This window comes from Tasmannia lanceolata, unplaced genomic scaffold (genome assembly GCF_043159265.1).
Source record: "Tasmannia lanceolata isolate RefF3 unplaced genomic scaffold, GAP_Taslan_0.1 ptg000016l, whole genome shotgun sequence".
Classification (NCBI taxonomy): Eukaryota; Viridiplantae; Streptophyta; class Magnoliopsida; order Canellales; family Winteraceae; genus Tasmannia; species Tasmannia lanceolata.
In genome coordinates, this window is record NW_027518693.1 from 17,761,945 (window position 1) to 17,782,026 (window position 20,082).

Consider the following 20,082-nt stretch of genomic DNA (forward strand, 5'->3'; position numbering starts at 1 on the left):
GCTACCCCACTTGGTTACAATGAACTCACCAATGGCAACTACCTCCCTATAAAAATTACAAATACTTCTGGTCACCCGTGCATAGGGCATATCTAAGATCATCTTGGTCTTTTGATAAAACATAGCAAATATGTGAGGAGGAGAAAGCACTCTTGAAGAGATGAAGACCTATTTTCTTTAAGGGTCAGTAGGAAAATAAATAAAAAATGTACTGGGTCAAGAGCAAATTTCCAGCACATTTGACGTTCTTCAATTATGTCAACCTCCGCGCTCTTCCACTATTTCTCAATGGAGATGAGTATACCAATAGTTTTTTTTTTTTTTCTATTTCCTTTAAGGGTCATTAGGAAACTAAAATTTCAAAATCATATATGTACTGGGTCAAGAATTGAATAGGTAAGCACCAATCCATTGTGGCTATAATGATCTCCAAGCATGGAATATTTGAGAAACACTAGAAAGAAAATAGTAAACTCACTACATATTGTTTCCCCATTTTTCTTCCCAAAATCTCTTAACCTTCTTTAACATATAAAAGCTACATCCTTCCAAATTATCTTCTTTACTTAAATTCGCAAGCTATTTCAGTTTAATTCTCAATTCAATCAGCAAAAAGAAAACATTTTTTTAATTAATACAATCCTTTACCTCGGCTTCACTTCCATCCGAGTTGAAAATCCGCATAGAGTAATCAGTCCCATTAACTCCTGGCATTGCAAAGATAACTCCATCAGCTCCAACACCAAAATTCCGGTCGCATAATTTCACCGCCTGCTCTGGTGTAACCCTAGGCTCTATAGAATCCCGATTATCAACCTAAAAAAGTAAAAAATTAAGCAGACTATACAGAAATTGAAGGGAAAAAAAAAGATGAGGGATTCAAATACCAAGATGAAATCGTTTCCGAGGCCGTGGTATTTGACGAAGTGGAGGAATCCGCTCTCCTTGCGATCTAAGAATGGAGCTTGGGAGATTTTCTCTGGGGGTTCGATGCTCCTTGAAACAGAAATACGAAAGCTAGGGTTTCGGAGAAAGGGCTGAATCTGGAAATATTAGGGTTGAGAAGATATCAGAATGGTTTGTAAGAAGAGGAGAGGGGGAGGGAGTGAGATAGAGGCGGCCATCGGGAAACAGAAGACATAAGCTGTATTTTTAAATATTCTACCAGAAAACACCGTTAGAAGAGAGAGAGAGAGAGAGAGAGAGAGAGGGAGGGAAAGAGAGAGAGAATGGGAGGAAGGTATGAGCATGGTTTTAAATTTCGACCGAAATCCGAAATTTCGGATACCGGTGGGGACCGAAACCGAAATTTTCCGAAATTCAATTTTTCGCCTTTTCGATTTAATGACATTATTTATTAAAAAAAAAAAGTGATACAAAATTTGAATTTTTCGAAATTTGGGTCCGGAATTTAGAACCAAATTACCAAATTTCGGACCGAGATTTCGGTTTTGGTGGGGTCCGAAACGGTTACCGAAACCGAAATTTTAAACCCTGGGTATGAGCATGGTTTTAAATTTCGACCGAAATCCGAAATTTCGGATACCGGTGGGAACGAAACCAAAATTTCCCGAAATTTTCCGAAATTCAATTTTTCACCTTTTACCAAATTTCGTCGATTTAATGACATTATTTATTTTTAAAAAAAAGTGTTACAAAATTTCGGAATTTCGGTCCGGAATTTGGAACCAAATTACCAAATTTCGGTTTTTGGTGCCGAAACGGTTACCGAAACCAAAATTTTAAACCCTGGGTATGAGTGAGAGTTTGTGTGAGAATTTGTATTTACAGAAATAACTAGTTGCAGTCCCGTACATCACACAGGGCGGCCCACAAAAGAATGCTTTATAACTAAAAAAGAAAGCTTTATAACTTATATGTTTTTTTTTTCCAGAAAATTTCTGCAATACAAATATGAAAAAAATGCTGATACCTCTAGTAAAAAGAGGGTTTGGACTTGCTCTTCTTTTCCATTTCATGCAATCATGCCACATATTGACATTGGCGGAGAGATGCAACATATAGATAGATATCATATGCATTTTGAAAATGCAGAGGTAGAGAGATCTTTAGAAATATTTCTATTTTTCAGTATTTCTATTAAGAGAGAAAGGGTGAGGTGGCTTTTGGATATCCAATTCGTATACGGAAACTTTTAGAAAATCTATATATTTGTGATGTTTGTGACATGTTTTGGATTTGTGATATGTTTGTGACGTTTGAACTCGGAAACCGAATAAAACGGTTATTAGAAACTTGGTTGAATGCGTCAAAAAATAAAAATAAAAGGGCTGAATACGGTTGCAAATGAATAGATGCGTAAAAAAAAATGGCTGAATGCGGTTTGCAGAGGGGGTGCCACGTGGCACACCCTCAGCGTACCACATCCAGCTTTATATATATATATATATATATATATATATATATATATATATATATATATATACTAGTAAAAAAACCCGTGTATATCCGCCCCTTTTGATCACCAGGAACACCTCCTGCAGTGTATCAATGACTAAAGAGGGGCTGTAGCACTTTTGTCAGAAGAATTCAATGCCCCTGATTGCCACAAACACTGACAGGGGGTGTTCCTGGTGATCAAAAGGGGCGGATATATCACTTCCCTTAATAAAAATATCAGGTAAAATTATTCAAAAGGAAATATTAAATAAGAGATATCAATGTTTCGTGTCTAAAAGAGGAAGAACATAGAAAGCATTGGACTTTCCAAAATAATTTGTCCACTACCAATTCGATTCTGAATCAGCCCAAAATATTGTTATGAATTACAATTTGAAACAACAAATGCAAAAAGAACCCATGAAACAGAAACTTGGATTAAGAAACTATGAAAAGCACTCAAAAGAGACATACAGACATGTAGATGTGAGATAATTTTGTAAAAAGTTTGCAAGAAAGTAAGGAATTGCATAAAACATAAAAAACAAACCCCTAAGAAATTGAATGATAAAAAGATGCATAGAAAAAAAAATTCACAAAAGAAAGTTCAAGGATATAGGAAGGTAAAAAAACTGTGAGAAAGGAAAGAGAAGTATGTGTTTCGTCAAGCGATACAAATCAGAATCAAATAAGCAAATTGTATGATATACTAATGCCTCGAGCTTGGAACCTGTGTGTTAAAGCTCCATATATCCATCTTCTAATGATCTCCCACTCTCAAGAAATGTGAATGCGCATGCATTTTAGATTCGATAAATCCCCATGAAGAACAAAAGTTCAATAACCTAAAGATGAAAACCACTTGCATATTGAATGTTCCTTGCAGCAATAATATCGCGTGCTCAACAAAGTGCCAATACTCTCATTGTCTCTGCACCAATTTCACTTTCCCCTCCTGGAAAGAAAAAAAAATCATTTGAAAGTGTTTGGACTACAGGTGCAACTTGGGTCGGGTTGGATTGGGTTGAGCTTTTCCTAAAATGGATTTGAATTAAATAGAATCATTACTTGGTAAAAGCTCAATCTGAATTCCTAAAAATTGGGACTTGCACCCGTAGTTTGGATGCATCTAAAAGTGGAAAGTAGATAGACAACCTCTAAACTTAGATGCCATGCAATAATCAATATATTATGATACTTACCATTGTTTCCTTCTATTCAATACAACACTGACATAAACATACAGTACATCGAGGAGGAGGAGGAGAAAAACGAATACAACGATGATGAGTACAACATGCTGATGTGAAATAGACAGTAAATTGCAACCTAAAGGGAAAAACCATTTTAAGAAGAAAAAGAGAATGAAGTTAGTTTATGTGAACCCACTGAGCAAGCAAGGCCAATATGTGTTTGACATGACACTTTTTAGAAAATAAAGTCTGTATTATAGATCCCAAAACTTAAAGTTAGATTTGTAAGCAACAAAAATTTGTTCATCGAAAGTTCTTGCCAGTACACATTCTATTAATTATTTAGAAATATGCAAATTCATATTGTCTGAACCATAACTAAAAATATGCCATCCAATGCAAATCTCAAACCATCTCCAAATAGGAAGAATTACTTAAAAATGGGCCACCTCAAGAAATTAATTGCTCTCAGCTAATTGGAGCTATGAAACAAACCAAGAAAAAGAGGAAATGGATGAAGAGCAAGAATTCCAAAAAGAGAAAAAAATATGCGCTCCATACCTTTGTGGCAGATATGACAGACCCCGTAATAAACGACGACTCCAAGATGCAGTAGAGAGGAACTCGAGGTCTTAGAAGGTGGGTTTGTGAAGAGAAACTCTTATTCTGCAACAGTAGTGGCAGAAGCATTGAAGCTTTGAGAAAATGACGAAGAGCAAAGAGAGCAATGATCTTCCCGTTGTAGCGGAACGGAGAGATGGTGGTGGAGGTGGCTTGTGTGAAAGAGAGAAGGATGGGTGAGACTCACCAGCTGACCAAATTAGAAGAAATAAAAAAGAAAGCTAGAAACATTTAATATCAGCTTTAGAATGTTTGTAAGTACACCCAAATTGTGTGAACTGCAATTGAAATGGTGTCACAACAAATTCTAATATAGCACTAAATATATTAAGCGCACCTCTATTTTTCATATAAACTGCAACTCTGGATGCAAAAGTAAACCATGGTCCTTTCATGGATTGGCTGGATCAAAATTTGCAGCCAAACCATTCAATTCAACCAATGAAGCAAGACTTGCCAATTTCAAAACAAAGAAGCAAGACTATCATGTACCCAAATACCAACAGAATTTCTGAAGTGGAAATAACAACATAATGGCCTAAAATCATAAAAAGCTTCAGACAATATGGGAAAGATTTTGATTCTATTAACATAAGAGTAAAAGAATTCAGGGTTGATACTTCAATTGCCAATACTAAAATAGAAAACCCAACATTTGTTTCACAGCCCATCAATGACCAGCGACATGGAGCAATCGTATAACATAAGCAATTTTGGATTCTAAAGCACCGAAGAATTAAATGACAAAGAACTATGATTAGGAACTGTTACTGTTCATTGAGGTTTCCTCTAACTATCGAATTCCATACTTAAAAAGGTTTTTTTCAAAGCAGGTTTTCATTGCAGGATATCATTAAACAAATTCCATACTGAAAGAATCAGTCAACAACATTAAGAAAATAGAAGAGAAATCGGTTTGGAATTAAAGCCCCAATTCCCAAATCAACTATCCCCAAATTTCATGTAACATCATTAAGAAAACAGAAGATGGTTCGATTTGAAATGAAAGATCGAATTCCCAAATCGATTATCCCCAAATTCGAACTGTGAAGAGAACCCTAATTTCCACAACTTTAAGAAAATAGAAGAGAAGTTGATTTGAAATGAAAGGCCCAACTCCAAATAACAAATTCCAGAAAAAATAATTACTTCCTATCAACAAATTACAGAAAAAATAATTATAGTGACCAGAAATAAGAAAATTAATAAATAACCCAAAAAATCTTCATAAAAAACAAAGAAGAAGATGAAATACCATAGGTAGCTCCCAGAGTCTGGAAGTGCACCAGATCGACCAACTTTTGCCCGTAGCTGTGGGTCGAAGGACCAAACTTGGTTCATGGCGGAAATTAACCTCAGAATCGAAGCTCAATCTTCAAATTTTGGCCTACCAATTGCTCCAAATAAAGAAATAAAGAAATCGAGTATGGACGGATGACGGTGGAGGATGTGGGAATCATGATCGAGCTCGAGGTTGGAAGCCGAGTCTGCTCGGATAACGGTGTGATCTGCGTCCGGCGGTGGATGGGTAGAAACAGCTGTGTTTTTCTGAATTGAAAAAGGAAAAGGAAAAGCATGGAGGAAAAGAGAGAGAATTGGAGAAGAGGGATAGAGAGACTACTTAGACGCGTGGGAATTGTAGAACATAGAAGGTAGTTTTATATAACTTCGTGGGATTTTGAGGGCATAAGAGGTATTTTCCTATTTTTGGTGACGTGTTAAATTCACAGCGTTTACAAATAAATGGAAAAAATTCATCATTTTCTCTTCTGCTATATATAGTACTAGTAAAACCCGGCCGCGCGATGCACGGCAAAACAAAAACAGTAAATGATTCATAAAAAACATAGAGATATAGAAAACGCAATGGAAAAAATATCAAAGTTACAACCTAAGGGGTGGAAGAGTTTTTAAAAAAATGAAAATAAAATCAAACTCTAAATCGAAATGTATATCTGATGTTTGGTAGCAAAGAAAGAATATGTATAGAACAATGAATGAGCAGTTATTCTGCTCATATTTGAAGCAAAGAAAATTATCAAGCACCAATTCTCTGTTCCATATGAGTAATTGTTCTTGTAACCGATTTAGAAAGCGTTCAAGTATTTTGCACCAAAGCACCATATATTGGCAGAATTGAACGGAAAAAGAGATGAACGTGCTATTTTCAAATCGATTGATAGATGAATAGAAAAGTCAGATTGAGAAAATGAATCCCATTGAGAAAACATTAGTAATAGTTGATTGCCTTTCTACTATGATTTGGCCAACACTTCGAATTTATTGCTTACACACGTGTCGTGTCGTGTCCGACACGACACCCGTGTCCACCTGTGTCGACACTCTTTTAGACACTTTAAGTGTACTACTAGAAGTGTCAATAACTTTATATGTGTGTACGTGTATGATTGTGCCACTATTTCTAGATATTTAGGGGTTTCCATGTCAGATACCTTGTATTCGTGTCGAAACTTAGCACACGAATCTGTGTCCACGAATCATGGCTACATGTACTTTCTATTTTAGTCGTGTCCCCGTTTCTAAATTTTGAAAGTTTGCCGTGTCCGTGTTGACACACGACACTCGTGTCCGTGTCCACAGATCATAGCCTTTCTATTGAGGATGATAGAGATATAATGATTAACACCACCAATAAGATAGAGATTGAAATAAAAAGCTTCAATAGAAATTTAGATTCCGATTGGGATCATTGAAGGTTTTCTTTGGGGATGATAGAGAAATTTAAAAAAATTCGTCTAAATCATGGGATGAAAAAATTTGAAAAGTTTGGAAAGGAAAAATATTTCTAAAATAAACTGAACCAATCCTATTCAAATTTAACTCATTATATATCCCTCTAAACTAACCAAAATCATGCAATTTCTCTCTAAATGGAAAGAGAAAAAAACTTCCAACAAATGTTTTCCAGCAGAAATATTTTTCTTGTAATCCCAATTAAGCCCTGCTTGGATTGTAAGAATTACTTTGGAAAGGAAATTTATTTTTGTGGCTAACTTTTGCAGTAGAGAACCGCAATCTCAGTTGAAAGAAATGAATAAGACAAAATATGTCAATGATTCAGTTGCCTATGTAACAAAACATGCTCAATAATTAAGCAGTGCAGTATAGAGAAGTACCTTCAATGATTCAGTTAAACGGGTGGTGAAAATTATATGGAGAGAGGCAGTTGTAAGAATAAGTAAAAACACCATATGAAGACACTTATCAGAATAAGAAAAAAACCAGAATCCAATTTATCAATTTGGGTAATTTTAGTTCAACCAACATTGAAGCATCTAATGGTGAAGCAAATGGGTATTTGAACTTGAGTTTCAAAGGAATAAACCTTGCTTACATCTAATGGTGAAGGAAATGAGTATTTGAACTTACTTGGGTTTCAGTGGAATAAATCTTGCTGAACTAAATGAAGAGAGGAAGAATTGCAACATGCCAAATTAGTAAATAAACATGGATTTAAAGAAATCACTACCAATATAGGGTAAGTAATCTGTGGCTTAATAACTGAGATTGTATAGCCAGTATTAAAGTTTGTCATTATTTTAGAAAAAAGTAAAGGAAATCAGATAAGACAAATCATATGGCTGGCAACTTTCAAATGTTAAGCGGTATTACTATTTCTTTAATAATTATTATGGAAAGATAACAATACTAATTAGAAATTGGAGATTACATAGTTTCATAATCTATGAAAGTATAGTAAAATAGGACTTGGCCCCATTTTGAAAACATTATTTTCATTTTTAATTTGAAAATAGGTGGAATCAGGGAGTCAGAGGAGATGAATCTGTTGTTTACGCCTGTTTGCATTTTGATTTTGAGAATCGATTTGGAGTGCAAAACTGATAAGTTTTGGACTCAAAATCCAAAACAAACAGGGCTAAACAGTCATCCAACTTTTCCCATTATTAAGATAGATAAAGAAATTTAGATGCATATAGTATTCAACAGCTATATAGAACTCTAACATTAATAACAATAAAGAATTGAATTCTTATATATGGTACCTAATGGTAAAAGGAAAGTTGGCATTTATAAGGTTTTAAATGAGCTAGGGACCCGACCAAGTTTCCCATTATATTTGAGGTAACAGGAGCTAATTGAAGATGATTTGTAGAGTTCAATCATGATTCCAAATGTAAAATTATGTGATGCTCATCATTTCACATCCATAATATATCAATGGCAAGCATCTTGAAAGAGAGAGGACAACCTTTAAAATCTGCCCAAGTTTAGGTGAAGGAGACCCAACTCAATGGAAAAACCAAAGATCATGCCTTTTCAGATAAATCTAAAAAATTCAAAGTAAAAGGAGGATAACAAAATGGGGAAAACGATAGAACATGGGGAGAAAGTACCTTAATATCAGCCATGTCTTCGACTTGGAGAGGGCGAGGTTGATGAGGCTTTGGACGGAGATTTCAACACCGCCGCTAATTTCTTCTTGGAGGTTGCGGGATTGGAAGGGAAGAAGAATGACGGGGCCATTAAGATCGAGAGAGAGAGAGAGAGAGAGGGGGGGGGGGGGGGGGGGGGGGGGGTTGGACCGAAGCAGACGGAAAGGGGTGAGAAGGAAAAGAGAGAGTTCGTGGGAAGGAGGTGGAAGAAAATGAGGGGGGTTTTGCTCTCCTCCCTGTCTCCCAAAGAGCTGATAAACATTGAAAGCGGACAAATCACTAAAACCATCCAATGAGATGAGGGAGACGCGTGGGTCCCGAGACGCAGCTGGAGAGACAGAGACAGAGAGTATCTTCTGCTTTATAGGATACAGCAGGAAACCGTCGAATGGAAGAGGAAAAATCCCAATTTTCCAGCAACGTGTAGATAGGATATGTATGTCTTCTGCTTTATAGTATATAGACCTGGCAAACGGGTGGGTCGGGCCGGGTCAACCCGCGGGTGATGCGGGTGCCGGTCCACGGGTCGGGTGAGAAAATGACCCGCATTTTGGCGGGTCAAAATTTACGTGACCCGCGCGGCCCGCGGATGGGTCGGGTCAACCCGCGGGTCACCCGCAAATATGCCGCAAATATGGGATTGTAATAATTATTTTGATTTGACAGGCTCTATTTTTCCCGTAATTGTCATAACCTCGGATATATGATTTGGTATTTTTTTCGTAATTGTAAAATTTTATTACCCTTTCTAGGTAATTTTTCATTCAAAACTTTATAACTTAGCTAATTTACTTTTTGTGGTGTAATGATTACTTTTTTACAAGGAACATTTTAGCAACATTTGGATGCGCGCATCTTTGCATACACAAAGGCCACTTGCCGAGAAATTGCCAAAGGAGAAGCTTGATAGCAAATTCTAATAAAATAAAAACCACATTTAAATGTTATCAACACTACTGGGCACTCTCACTTTATGTATGGCCCACACCATAGGATGATCCAAACCGTCCATTAGTTGGGCCATAGCCTAAATAGGTTATGCTCCAAAATTCATTTCCATAGGATGATCCTATCCCTCCAATCTGAATGTTAGAGGATTGATCCTAACCCTCTATAGATCAGAGGGTTAGAATCAACCGATGGAAATAATTTTGGGGCATAACCTATTTAGGGTATGGCCCATCTAATGGACGGTTTGGAACTTTGGATAATCCTACGGTGCAGGACATACCGTACTTTTTATAAAGTGAGGAGTTACTCGTAAAAAACAAACAGCAGTGATGATAACATTCTCAAAAAGATTAAAAAATACTGTAAAAATGCGGGTGCCCGCGAGTGCCCGCGGGTTGACCCGACCCGACCCGTGTTTTTGCGGGTTGGGTCACCCGCGGGTTGGTTTTTGACGAGTCACGGAAACTTAGACCCGTGCCCGCAAATTTGCGGGTGGGCCGGGTCGACCCGCGGGCACGGGTCACTTTTGCCAGGTCTAATAGTATACAAAAATATCTCCATGCCAAAAAAAACGGGAAGTGATATTTACGCCCCTTTTCATCACCAGGGACACCTGGTGCCAGTATACCAACGACTAAAGGGGGCCTAATGTACTTTATGTCAGAAGAATCTAGTGGCCTTGATTGCCACATACACTAGCGCTAGGTGTCCCTGGTGATGAAAAGGGGAGTAAATATCACTTCCCCTTTTTTTGGGAAGTGATATTTACTCGTGTTAAAGAAGAAAATTAGAATTTGTTGGAGGGTTCAACCGAAAAGAAGTACAAAAAAAGCAGCTGGGAGAGTAAGGGACTACAACACGTGGCGAGGAACATTAAAAAACCCTTCCGGCTTATTATAGTAGATGTTAAAGAAGGAAATTAGAATTTGTTGGAGGGTTCAACCGGAAAGAAGTACAAAAGAAAGCAGTTGGGAGAGTAAGGGACGACGACATGTGGCGAGGAACAGTAAAAAACCCTTCCGGCTTATTATAGTAGATAGTACTAGTAAAAAACCCCGTGCGATGCACGGTCCGACAAAGAACTATATAGACCACATCATAGGTTGATCCAAAGTGTCCATGTGATGGAACACAACAGACATAGGTTGTGCCCGTAAAATCATTTCCATACGCTGATCTTAGCCCTCTAATCTATAGAGATTTCCTTCCTATGTTGTTAAAAAAAGTCAAAAAAAGTGATGTGTAATTCTATTAGAATTTTGGGAGAAATTCACGGGGTGACAAAAATCCACGGGGGACGAAAAAAAAAGTTTCATAAAAGGGTGTGTGTTGAAACTGTTTGAATCAAATCTAATAAAAAAATTGGATTTAGAAAAGTAACAGATCTGTAAAAGTATTCACTTAGGAAATGCAAAATGCAGCAAGTGGGTAAGAACATTGAAAAATATAGAAAAGAGAACAATAACAGTCACATAATTTTTAGAGGTATCCCAAGTGACCCTAAGTAATGTTGGTTAAAAATGAGGAGGTAAATAGTGGCAACTATAGTTGTCAATTCTTTTACAACACAGTCAAGAATGAAATAAAACCAAGTAAACAGCATGTAAAAGTGCACCCAGCAATTATGAAATATGTCAAGTGACCAAAGTCTCCTATAGTTTGAAGAGGTAAGAGACATGCCAACAAAAAAACAAAAATTCAGAGAGAGAGATCCCTTTGCAAATCTTGGACCAGTTTGTCAACATGTAATGGATGAGTAGGTTTATTAACTTGTATTACTAAAGACAACAATTTACACCTTAAATTTTCCATGGTAATTAAAGGGAAATGTTATAAGCACTACCGTATTTTGGTGAGGGCTCTCCTCCCTTATTAAAGGTACGGTATGGCCCACACCATAGGATGATCAAAACCGTCTATTAGATGGGCCACGGTCTAAATAGGTTGTGCCCCAAAAATTATTTCCATAGGTTGATCCTAACTCTCTGATCTATAGAGGGCTTGGATCGACCCTATATCATTCAGATCGGAGGGTTGGGATCAACCTATGGAAATGATTTTTGAGGCAGAACCTATTTAGGCCGTGGCCATCTAATGGACGGTTTGGATCATCCTATGGTGTGGGCCATACCGTACCTTTAATAAAGGGAGGAGCGCCCTTATCAAAATACAGTAGTGGTGATAACATTTCCCAAATTAAATTTTATAAACGTTTTGAACCGCCATCTTAAAACGTGATGAATTTTGACTATTCAAACTGTATTTTGATGATCCTCACTCCATTAAAATGTACGGTATGGCCCCATACCATAGGATGATCCAAACCGTCCATTAGATGGGCCACTGCCTACAGAGGTTGCGCCCCAAAAATAATTTTCATAGGTTGATCTGAATCCTCCGATCTATAGAGGGTTATAGGTTGATCCAAACCGTCCATGTGATTGAACACAAACATCAATCGGTTTGTGCCCGTAAAATGATTTCAATAGGTTGATCGTAGCCCTCCAATCAATAGAGGTCTCCATAATTGTTGTTCCTCTTCAGGTGCCCGGAATCCGTCAATATTTTGCAAGTGTTCTGCATGAGTAATATAAAGTAGCTTTGTCGTCATTGTCATATGTCGTTACCTGTTCTTGGTAGTTTTTTCCGTAATTGTCATAGACAGACACCCTTTGTCGATACTTTTCGTATGTAGATTATGATTTTACCCCCTCATAGAGATAGATATCAACGAAGGGGTTAATGGTAAAAGAGTAATGGTGACGTGTAAATCCAAGATAAAAAAGAAAAATTCCTTTTCCTCATGCTGCCACCTAAGCCGCAACAGTAAACACCCCTCCCTCCTTATTATATATATATAGAGAGAGAGAGTAGCTTGCCCAATCACATGGGTCCCACATTTTGGGGAGTGATCCAAACCATTCATTTGCAAGGCCTTATCATAGATAGGGGGTGTACCAAAAATCAGCTCCATAGGATCATCCTAACCCCTCCATTTGTGGAGGACAAAAATGGGGCAGATTTGTGTCTGTCCATTTTTGTCCTCCACAAATGGAGGAGTTAGGATGATCCTATGGAGCTGATTTTTGGTACACCCCCCATCTATGGAAGGAACTTTCAAATGAATGCTTTGGATCATCCTAACAAAGTGGGCCCCCATGTGATTGGGCAAGCTAGCTCACCATAAGTTTGGTGAGCTTAAGCTCACCAACAGTTTCTTCATATATATATATATATATATATATATATATATATATATATATATATGAGGAATAGTATTGTACGCTCGAGCGTACCAAGCCCCAATCACATGGGTCCCACATTTTTTGTGGTGATTGAAAGCATTCATTTGCAAGGCTCTATCATAGATAGGGTGTGTACCAAAAATCAGCTCCATTGAATCATCCTAACCCCTCCAAAAGTGAAGGGCAAAAATGAGCAGATTTGTGGTCTGTCCATTTGGCCTCCACAAATGGATGGGTTAGGATGGTCCTATGGAGCTGATTTTTAGTACACACTCCATCTATGTAAGGGCCTTTGAAATGAATACTTTGGATCATCCTAACAAAGTGGGCCCACATGTGATTGGGCACTCGAGTGTACCATAAGCTTGGTAAGCTCGAGCGTACAATCCTTTTCATATATATATATATATATATATAAAGAGAAAGAGAGAGAGAGAGAGAGAGACAACTCAGCCCGTAAAAATAAAGGGAGATGATATTTTCACCCCTCTGCAGTACGCATTCACCCCCTTTTAATGTGATCTGTTGTCAAAAAGCGTTAAAGTTGCCCACTATTCACACTATCAGGGCGAATGCGTACTGCTGCAGAGGGGTGAAAATATCATCGCCCAAAATAAATAGGCAACCTTTACGGGGTGAATATAGCCCCCTCTGATTAAGCAGAACATAGAAGTTAACAATCTTATCCATTTAGTAGCACCCAGGGGCGGAGGGACATAAAGCATGGGGGTGGCCACGGCCCCCCCAGTACTTGCACAATACTATATGTGCAAAAATTATTACAAAAAGTTAGTAAAGCCCGCAATGACCAATGCTGGCTCCGCCCCTGGCAACACGTTGAGAAGTGTGCCTTCACGATAGTTGATGTGATAATAGTGCCTATGATTGGGCAGAAGGGAATTGTCGTTTCTAATGATTTTATACAAAGATCGATTCTCAGTTCATTTTTTCCATTTGCCATCTTCTTGACCAGCAAAACTGGTGAAGAAAAAGGAGCCACGCATAAATAAATAGTGTCATCCTGACATTTCTAGATACAAATGCTCTTTCTCTTTTCTTTTTCTGTATCGGCGGACAATAACAATGTCCACGCACGTAATTATTGCTCCTCAAATTATAAAATAAAGGGATAATTACATTTACACCCCCTCTAGTTTCCGACACATCCACTTCAACCCCTATAGTTTAAGAAGTGACAAAGACATCCTCATTAGTTTCGTTTTGTTTAAGGTTTGCCCCCTCAGCTGAAGGTTCGTCCATAGATTGAAGGGTTAGGATGATCCGATGGAGCTGATATTTTGGGCACACCCTATCTATGTCAGGACCCATCAAATGAACGCTTTGGATCATCCAAATAATATGGGCCCATACCCGAATCCAAATCAATCTCCCAAGGGCCCTACGATTTGTTTGATTTCTTTTTTTTGGTAGCATGTAATTATTGCTAATCAAATTATAACATAAATCCATCTCCCAAGGGCCCTACGATTTGTTTACTTTCTTTTTTTTGGTAGCATGTAATTATTGCTAATCAAATTATAACATAAATCCATCTCCCAAGGGCCCTACGATTTGTTTACTTTCTTTTTTTTGGTAGCATGTAATTATTGCTAATCAAATTATAACAAAAACCCATCTCCCAAGGGCCCTACGATTTGTTTACTTTCTCTTTTTTGGTAGCATGTAATTATTGTTCCTCAAATTATAACATAAATCCATCTCCCAAGGGTCCTACGATTTCTTTACTTTCTTTTTTTGGTAGCATGTAATTATTGCTAATCAAATTATAACATAAATCCATCTCCCAAGGGCCCTACGATTTGTTTACTTTCTTTTTTTTGGTAGCATGTAATTATTGCTAATCAAATTATAACATAAATCCATCTCCCAAGGGCCCTACGATTTGTTTACTTTCTTTTTTTTGGTAGCATGTAATTATTGCTCCTCAAATTATAACATAAATCCATCTCCCAAGGGCCCTACGATTTGTTTACTTCTTTTTTTTTTGGGTTTTGCTTAGGGGCGCACTCGTTAAGGAGCATTAAAAGCTCTCTTTTTTACTCGTTTTTAGATGGCAGCCCCTCTTTTCCCACGTTTCATTAAATGTCCGTCACTTTTGTCAACATCAAGAAAAGATTGAAGCTTTAGAGGGGTGTTTATATCAAAAACAACTTTCTATTATTAGCATAGTTAAATAGTAAGAATAGTTGCTTTGATATCGACACTCCTCAAAAGCCTCTCTTTTCTGACCCCTACCTATTAAAGAGAGGAGTGCCCATATCAAAACAAAAGGAAAATGAAAGTGGAAAAAGGACAACTTTCTAATATGAACATCAAGAATCTCTCTCTCTCTCTCCCTCTCTCTCTCTCTCTCTCTCCCCTGTTACCAGAATTGTGAAGAAAGGGACGTCTTTCCCTTTCATCAAGCTTGAGGGGATTCTCTAGCTTCCTTTGAGACAAAGGAACCTTCAGACAATTGTTTGAGGTAGTTATTCATTTGATTTCAATGGTTTTTTCCACTTTACAAGAGAAGATAACAAAAACACTTGCTTAGTTCCTCTACCCTATTTGCTAAAATCTTTTTTTTTGTTACCTGAATTTCATTGATATTTCATTTTTTATTGAATTTGTTGGTGGATTGTTCTATGTGATATTTAAACCAAGTAACAAAATTTATGTTTTGTTGCAAGATACTTACATTGGGTCTAATCTGATAGTTTCTTTGTTTTTACATTCCAGTTTCTTCCGTCCAGCCTTGGTTAGGCCTTTCTTGGACTCCTTGGAGGCATCCAATAAATGAAGTATGTAATTATGTATTCACTTATTGTGTTTAGACCTGGCAAACGCGACATGTGCCCGCGGGTAGACCCAACCCACCCGCAAATTTGCTAGCACGGGTCGGGGTTTTACCGACCCGCCAAAACCGATCCGCGGGTGACCCAACCCGCAAAAACAAGGGTCAGGTCGGGTCAACCCACGGGCACCCGTGATTTTTTGGATTTTTTTAACATTTTTTATTTTAAAATAGAAAATGAGATCAAGGGCTAAGAGCATCTCACTTTTTGAGCTGGAATAGTGCACTTGTGTTTGAAAATCAGTCCTTCTAACAGCATCTCACTTTTTGAGGACTCCCAACTTCCTGCAGCTCATGAGCATTACTAATTTACTATGCATGAATACACTCCCTATTTTTCAAAATGGATGATTGGAAGGTACAGCCCACACCATAGGATGATCCAAACCGTGCATTTGATGGGCCATAATATAAATAGGTTGTGCCCAAAAAATCATTAGCATAGGATGATTCTAACCCTCCGATCTAAAGAGGGACTGAAAATATGGAAACTTCTATAGATTGAACGGTTGAGATCGTCCTATGGCAATATCTTTGGGGCACGATCTATTTACGTTGTGGCCCATCAATGGACGGTTTGGATCATCCTATGGTGTAGGCTGTACCGTCCATTTTGAAAATTAGGGGGTGAATTCATACATAGAAGGGGGTGAATTTATCACCGCCCAATAAAAACTCTGTTTTGGAAAAACATGCGGGTAACCCGCGGGTCGACCCAACCCACCCGCACTGGGTATGGGTCACCTGGTTGCTGACCCGTAGGAATGCGGGTCATTTTGACCCGCAACCCGCATGACCCGACCCGACCCACCTGTTTGCCAGGTCTATTGGGACCAAAAGCCCTCCCACTAAGCTGCTAACTTTTCATTTAGGAAAAAGGGAACAAAAATCCGGCTTCCTAAATTGGACCTATTCAAACCCTAAATGCAGAAAAAATTTCGGCAAAAATCGAGGGGGGGGGGGGGGGGGGCACTTGCCCTCTCCTCGACCCCCATTGGCTTCGTCCCTGGGCTCATCTTTAACTCCGGTAGAAAACTCCCGTAGAATATGATCTAGCTATATATATGGGAGACCCACTTTTGTTTTGATATGGGCACTCATCTTTTTAATAGTTAGGGGTAAGAAAAGAGAGGCTTTTGAGGAGTGTCGATATCAAAGCAACTATTCTTACTATTTAACTATGCCAATAATAGAAAGCTGTTTTTGATATAGACACCCCTCTAAAGCTTCAATCTTTTCTTGATGTTGACAAAAGTGACGGGCATTTAATGAAACGTGGGACAAGAGGGGCTGCCATCTAAAAACGAGTAAAAAAGAGAGCTTTTAATGCTCCTTAACAGAGCAAAACCCTTCTTTTTTTTGGTAGCAGGTAATTATTGCTCCTCAAATTATAACATAAATCCATCTCCCAAGGGCCCTACCATTTGTTTACTTTCTTTTTTTTGGTAGCATGTAATTATTGCTCCTCATATATATATATATATATATATATATATATATATATATATATATATATATATATATATAGAGGAAAGTGTTTCTAGTCCGGCCGACTAGAGATCATTCTCTAGTCCGCCACCCAAAAACACATGGGTCCCACATATTTTGGTGATGCAAAGCATTCATTTGATGGGCCCTGACATAGAGACGGTGTCCACAAGAAATTAGCTTCATAGGATCATCCAAACCCTATAATTTGTGGAGCTTAAAATGGACGGCTATAAACCGCCACAAATCTGTCAATTTTTTAACTCCACAAATCAAAGGGTTAAGAAGATCCTATGAAGCTGAATTTTTGTGGACATCCTATCTATGATGAGGCCTATCAAATGAATGCTTTAGATCACCACAAAATATGTAGGACCCATGTGTTTTTGGGTGGCGGACTAGAGAATGATCTCTAGTCGGCCGGACTAGAAACACTTTCCTCATATATATATATATATATATATATATATATATATATATATATATATATATAGAGAGAGAGAGAGAGAGAGAGAGAGAGAGAGAGAGAACATTTCCTACACACTTGTGTAGGTAAGTTACCTACACACTACCTTAAAATACAGTGGGGGCCCTCATTGTTTGGGTGATCTAAACAATTCATTTGAATGGTCCTCACATAGATAGGGTGTCCACAAAAAATCAGATTCATAGGATCATCCCAACCCTACGATTTGTGGAGGTAAAATGGACGTGTATAAACCTTCACAAATTAGTCCATTTTTTGCCTCCATAGTTTGAATGGTTAGGATGATCCTATGGATCTGATTTTTTGTGGACACTCTATCTATGTGAAGACCATTCAAATGAATGGTTTGGATCACCCAAACAATGTGGGCCCCCACTGTATTTTAAGGTAGTGTGTAGGTAACTTACCTACACAAGTGTGTAGGAAATGTTCTCTCATATATATATATATATATATATATATATATATATATATATATATATGAGAAAAGTGAAGCTACACCGCCGGCTTAAAATACAATGGGCCCACATTGTTTTGGTGATCCAAAGAATTCATTTGATTGGCCCTCACATAGATAGGGTGTCCACCAAAAATCAGCTCCATAGGATCATCCCAACCCTACGATTTGTGGAGACAAATTTGTGAAGGTTTTTACATGTTCATTTTTGCCTCCACAAATCGTAGGGTTGGGATGATCCTATGGAGCTGATTTTTGGTGGACACCCTATCTATGTGAGGGCCAATCAAATGAATTCTTTGGATCACCAAAATAATTTGGGCCCATTGTATTTTAAGCCGGCGGTGTAGCTTCACTTTCCCCTCTCTCTCTCTCTATATATATATATATATATGAGGAAAATAATTGTGAGCTTGAAGCTCAGATAAGGCGTGTCGTGTTTTGTTCTAAACTTTTTATTCAATTGGTTCAGATTTTCTTCGACTGTGGTGACCTACCCCCCCTATCTTCTCTCCACGCTTTCGACTTCACGAAAACCATCTTTCCATTAAGAATGTGACACATGGCTTGATATCCTTTTCAGTTTAATGAAGATTAGGTGTAGATATCTTTAAAAAAAAAAAGAAAAAGAAGAAGAAGATTAGGTGTAGATTTTTTTTTTTTTTTTGCTCGGTCATTAGATGTAGATGTTCACTGTTCACCTAATATCTACATTTTATCTGTATATTTTACATAGCTGGGAAAGTCAATGAGGTCAATTGAGGAGAGGGAAGTGACATTTCCACCCGTTTCTTCCAACATTTCCGCCCCACCTTGTCTGTCTTTTCCTAGAAATGAATTGACTTTTCATGAAAATGAAGATATTTTTAGTAAGGGTGCAACATGGATTGGGCTCAAACCAAACCCGACGGGTTCAACCCTATTTTGATTTGGGTTGGGCTCGCATTTTCTCAGGTTGGGTTGGGAAAAGAGAACCTGATTTAATTTTGGGTTGGGTTAGGGTTGAGGCATTCGGCGATCCAACCTGACCTGAATTGAACATCGTCCTCTAATTTTTTTCCCGATTTTCAAAATCTTAGGGGCCGTTTGGATACGCGGATTTCTTCATAATTGTAGCTAGGAGACAAGAGAAGAAGCGGACCAGCCGTCGTTTTTTATTTCTCTCCCTTCTTTCAGTCAGCAAGAGAGTAGCGGATCCTCCCATATTTCTAGGTTTTAGAAATCTCAAGATGTAGGAGAGATTTTTAAAACCTGAATTTCTCACTTAAAATCCAAGAAACTTTGGCAGGACAACATACATCATACATCAGCCTGATCACAAACCCTCTTTTACACTGTTTTCGAACTAAAAACCTGGATTCTAAAATCGCATATCCAAACGGCCCCTTACCCGGATTTTAGAATCCAGGTTTTTAGTTTGAAAACAGTGTAAATTCGTTGTCCTGGCAGTGTTTCTTGAATTTTAAGTGAGAAATTCAAGTTTTAAAAATGTCTCCTGCATCGTAAGATTTCTAAAACTTGGAAATATGGGAGGATCTGCTACTCTCTTGCTGACGGAAAGAAAGGCGAGAAGTAAAAAACGACGGTTGGTCCACTTCTTCTCTGGTCTCTTAGCTACAATTTTGAAGAAATCCCGGATTCTCAAATCCGCGTATCCAAACGGCCCCTTAGTGTTATGTTTTTTAAGTTATTTCCCCTCCGTTGCTACTACCTAAACATGCTTATAAATGACATTACTATCTACTATTCAAAAACAAAAAAATGACACAATCTCAGCCCTCGACAAAAGTGTGAAAGGCTGATTTTAGGGCGAGGTGAAACTATCCCTATGGTTTTTTATTATATTTTTATGTTTTTTTCACGGCCTAGGGCAAACCGAACCCATCTCAATTTGGGAAAAAAGAAGAGTTAGATGAATCGGGTTAGGCTTGAGAGATTTAGAAGCAGGTTGGGTTCCTTAACTCGAGGTCT

The 20,082-nt window shown here is 38.0% G+C and overlaps 1 protein-coding gene across 6 annotated transcripts in view; it reads right to left on the reverse strand.

Annotated features, from left to right (window-relative positions):
* LOC143849136 (diaminopimelate epimerase family protein) overlaps positions 1 to 8,747 on the reverse strand; it is a 40,683-nt gene extending 31,936 nt beyond the window's left edge. For 2 of the 6 annotated variants that reach the window (XM_077358189.1, XM_077358187.1), the window contains exons 1-5: positions 8,591 to 8,747; positions 4,552 to 4,616; positions 4,155 to 4,366; positions 888 to 1,043; positions 649 to 816 (exon numbers count right to left, since the gene is read on the reverse strand). In XM_077358189.1, coding sequence (XP_077214304.1) covers positions 649 to 816; positions 888 to 1,043; positions 4,155 to 4,366; positions 4,552 to 4,609 — 594 coding nt within the window. In that variant the 5' untranslated portion in view covers positions 4,610 to 4,616; positions 8,591 to 8,747. Of the gene's footprint in view, positions 1 to 648; positions 817 to 887; positions 1,044 to 3,130; positions 3,307 to 4,154; positions 4,405 to 4,551; positions 4,617 to 5,469; positions 5,488 to 8,590 lie in introns of those variants that run through there. The other 4 variants (XM_077358188.1, XM_077358191.1, XM_077358192.1 and 1 more) reach the window with 4 other exon arrangements.
* Between the last annotated feature and the right edge of the window lie 11,335 nt (positions 8,748 to 20,082).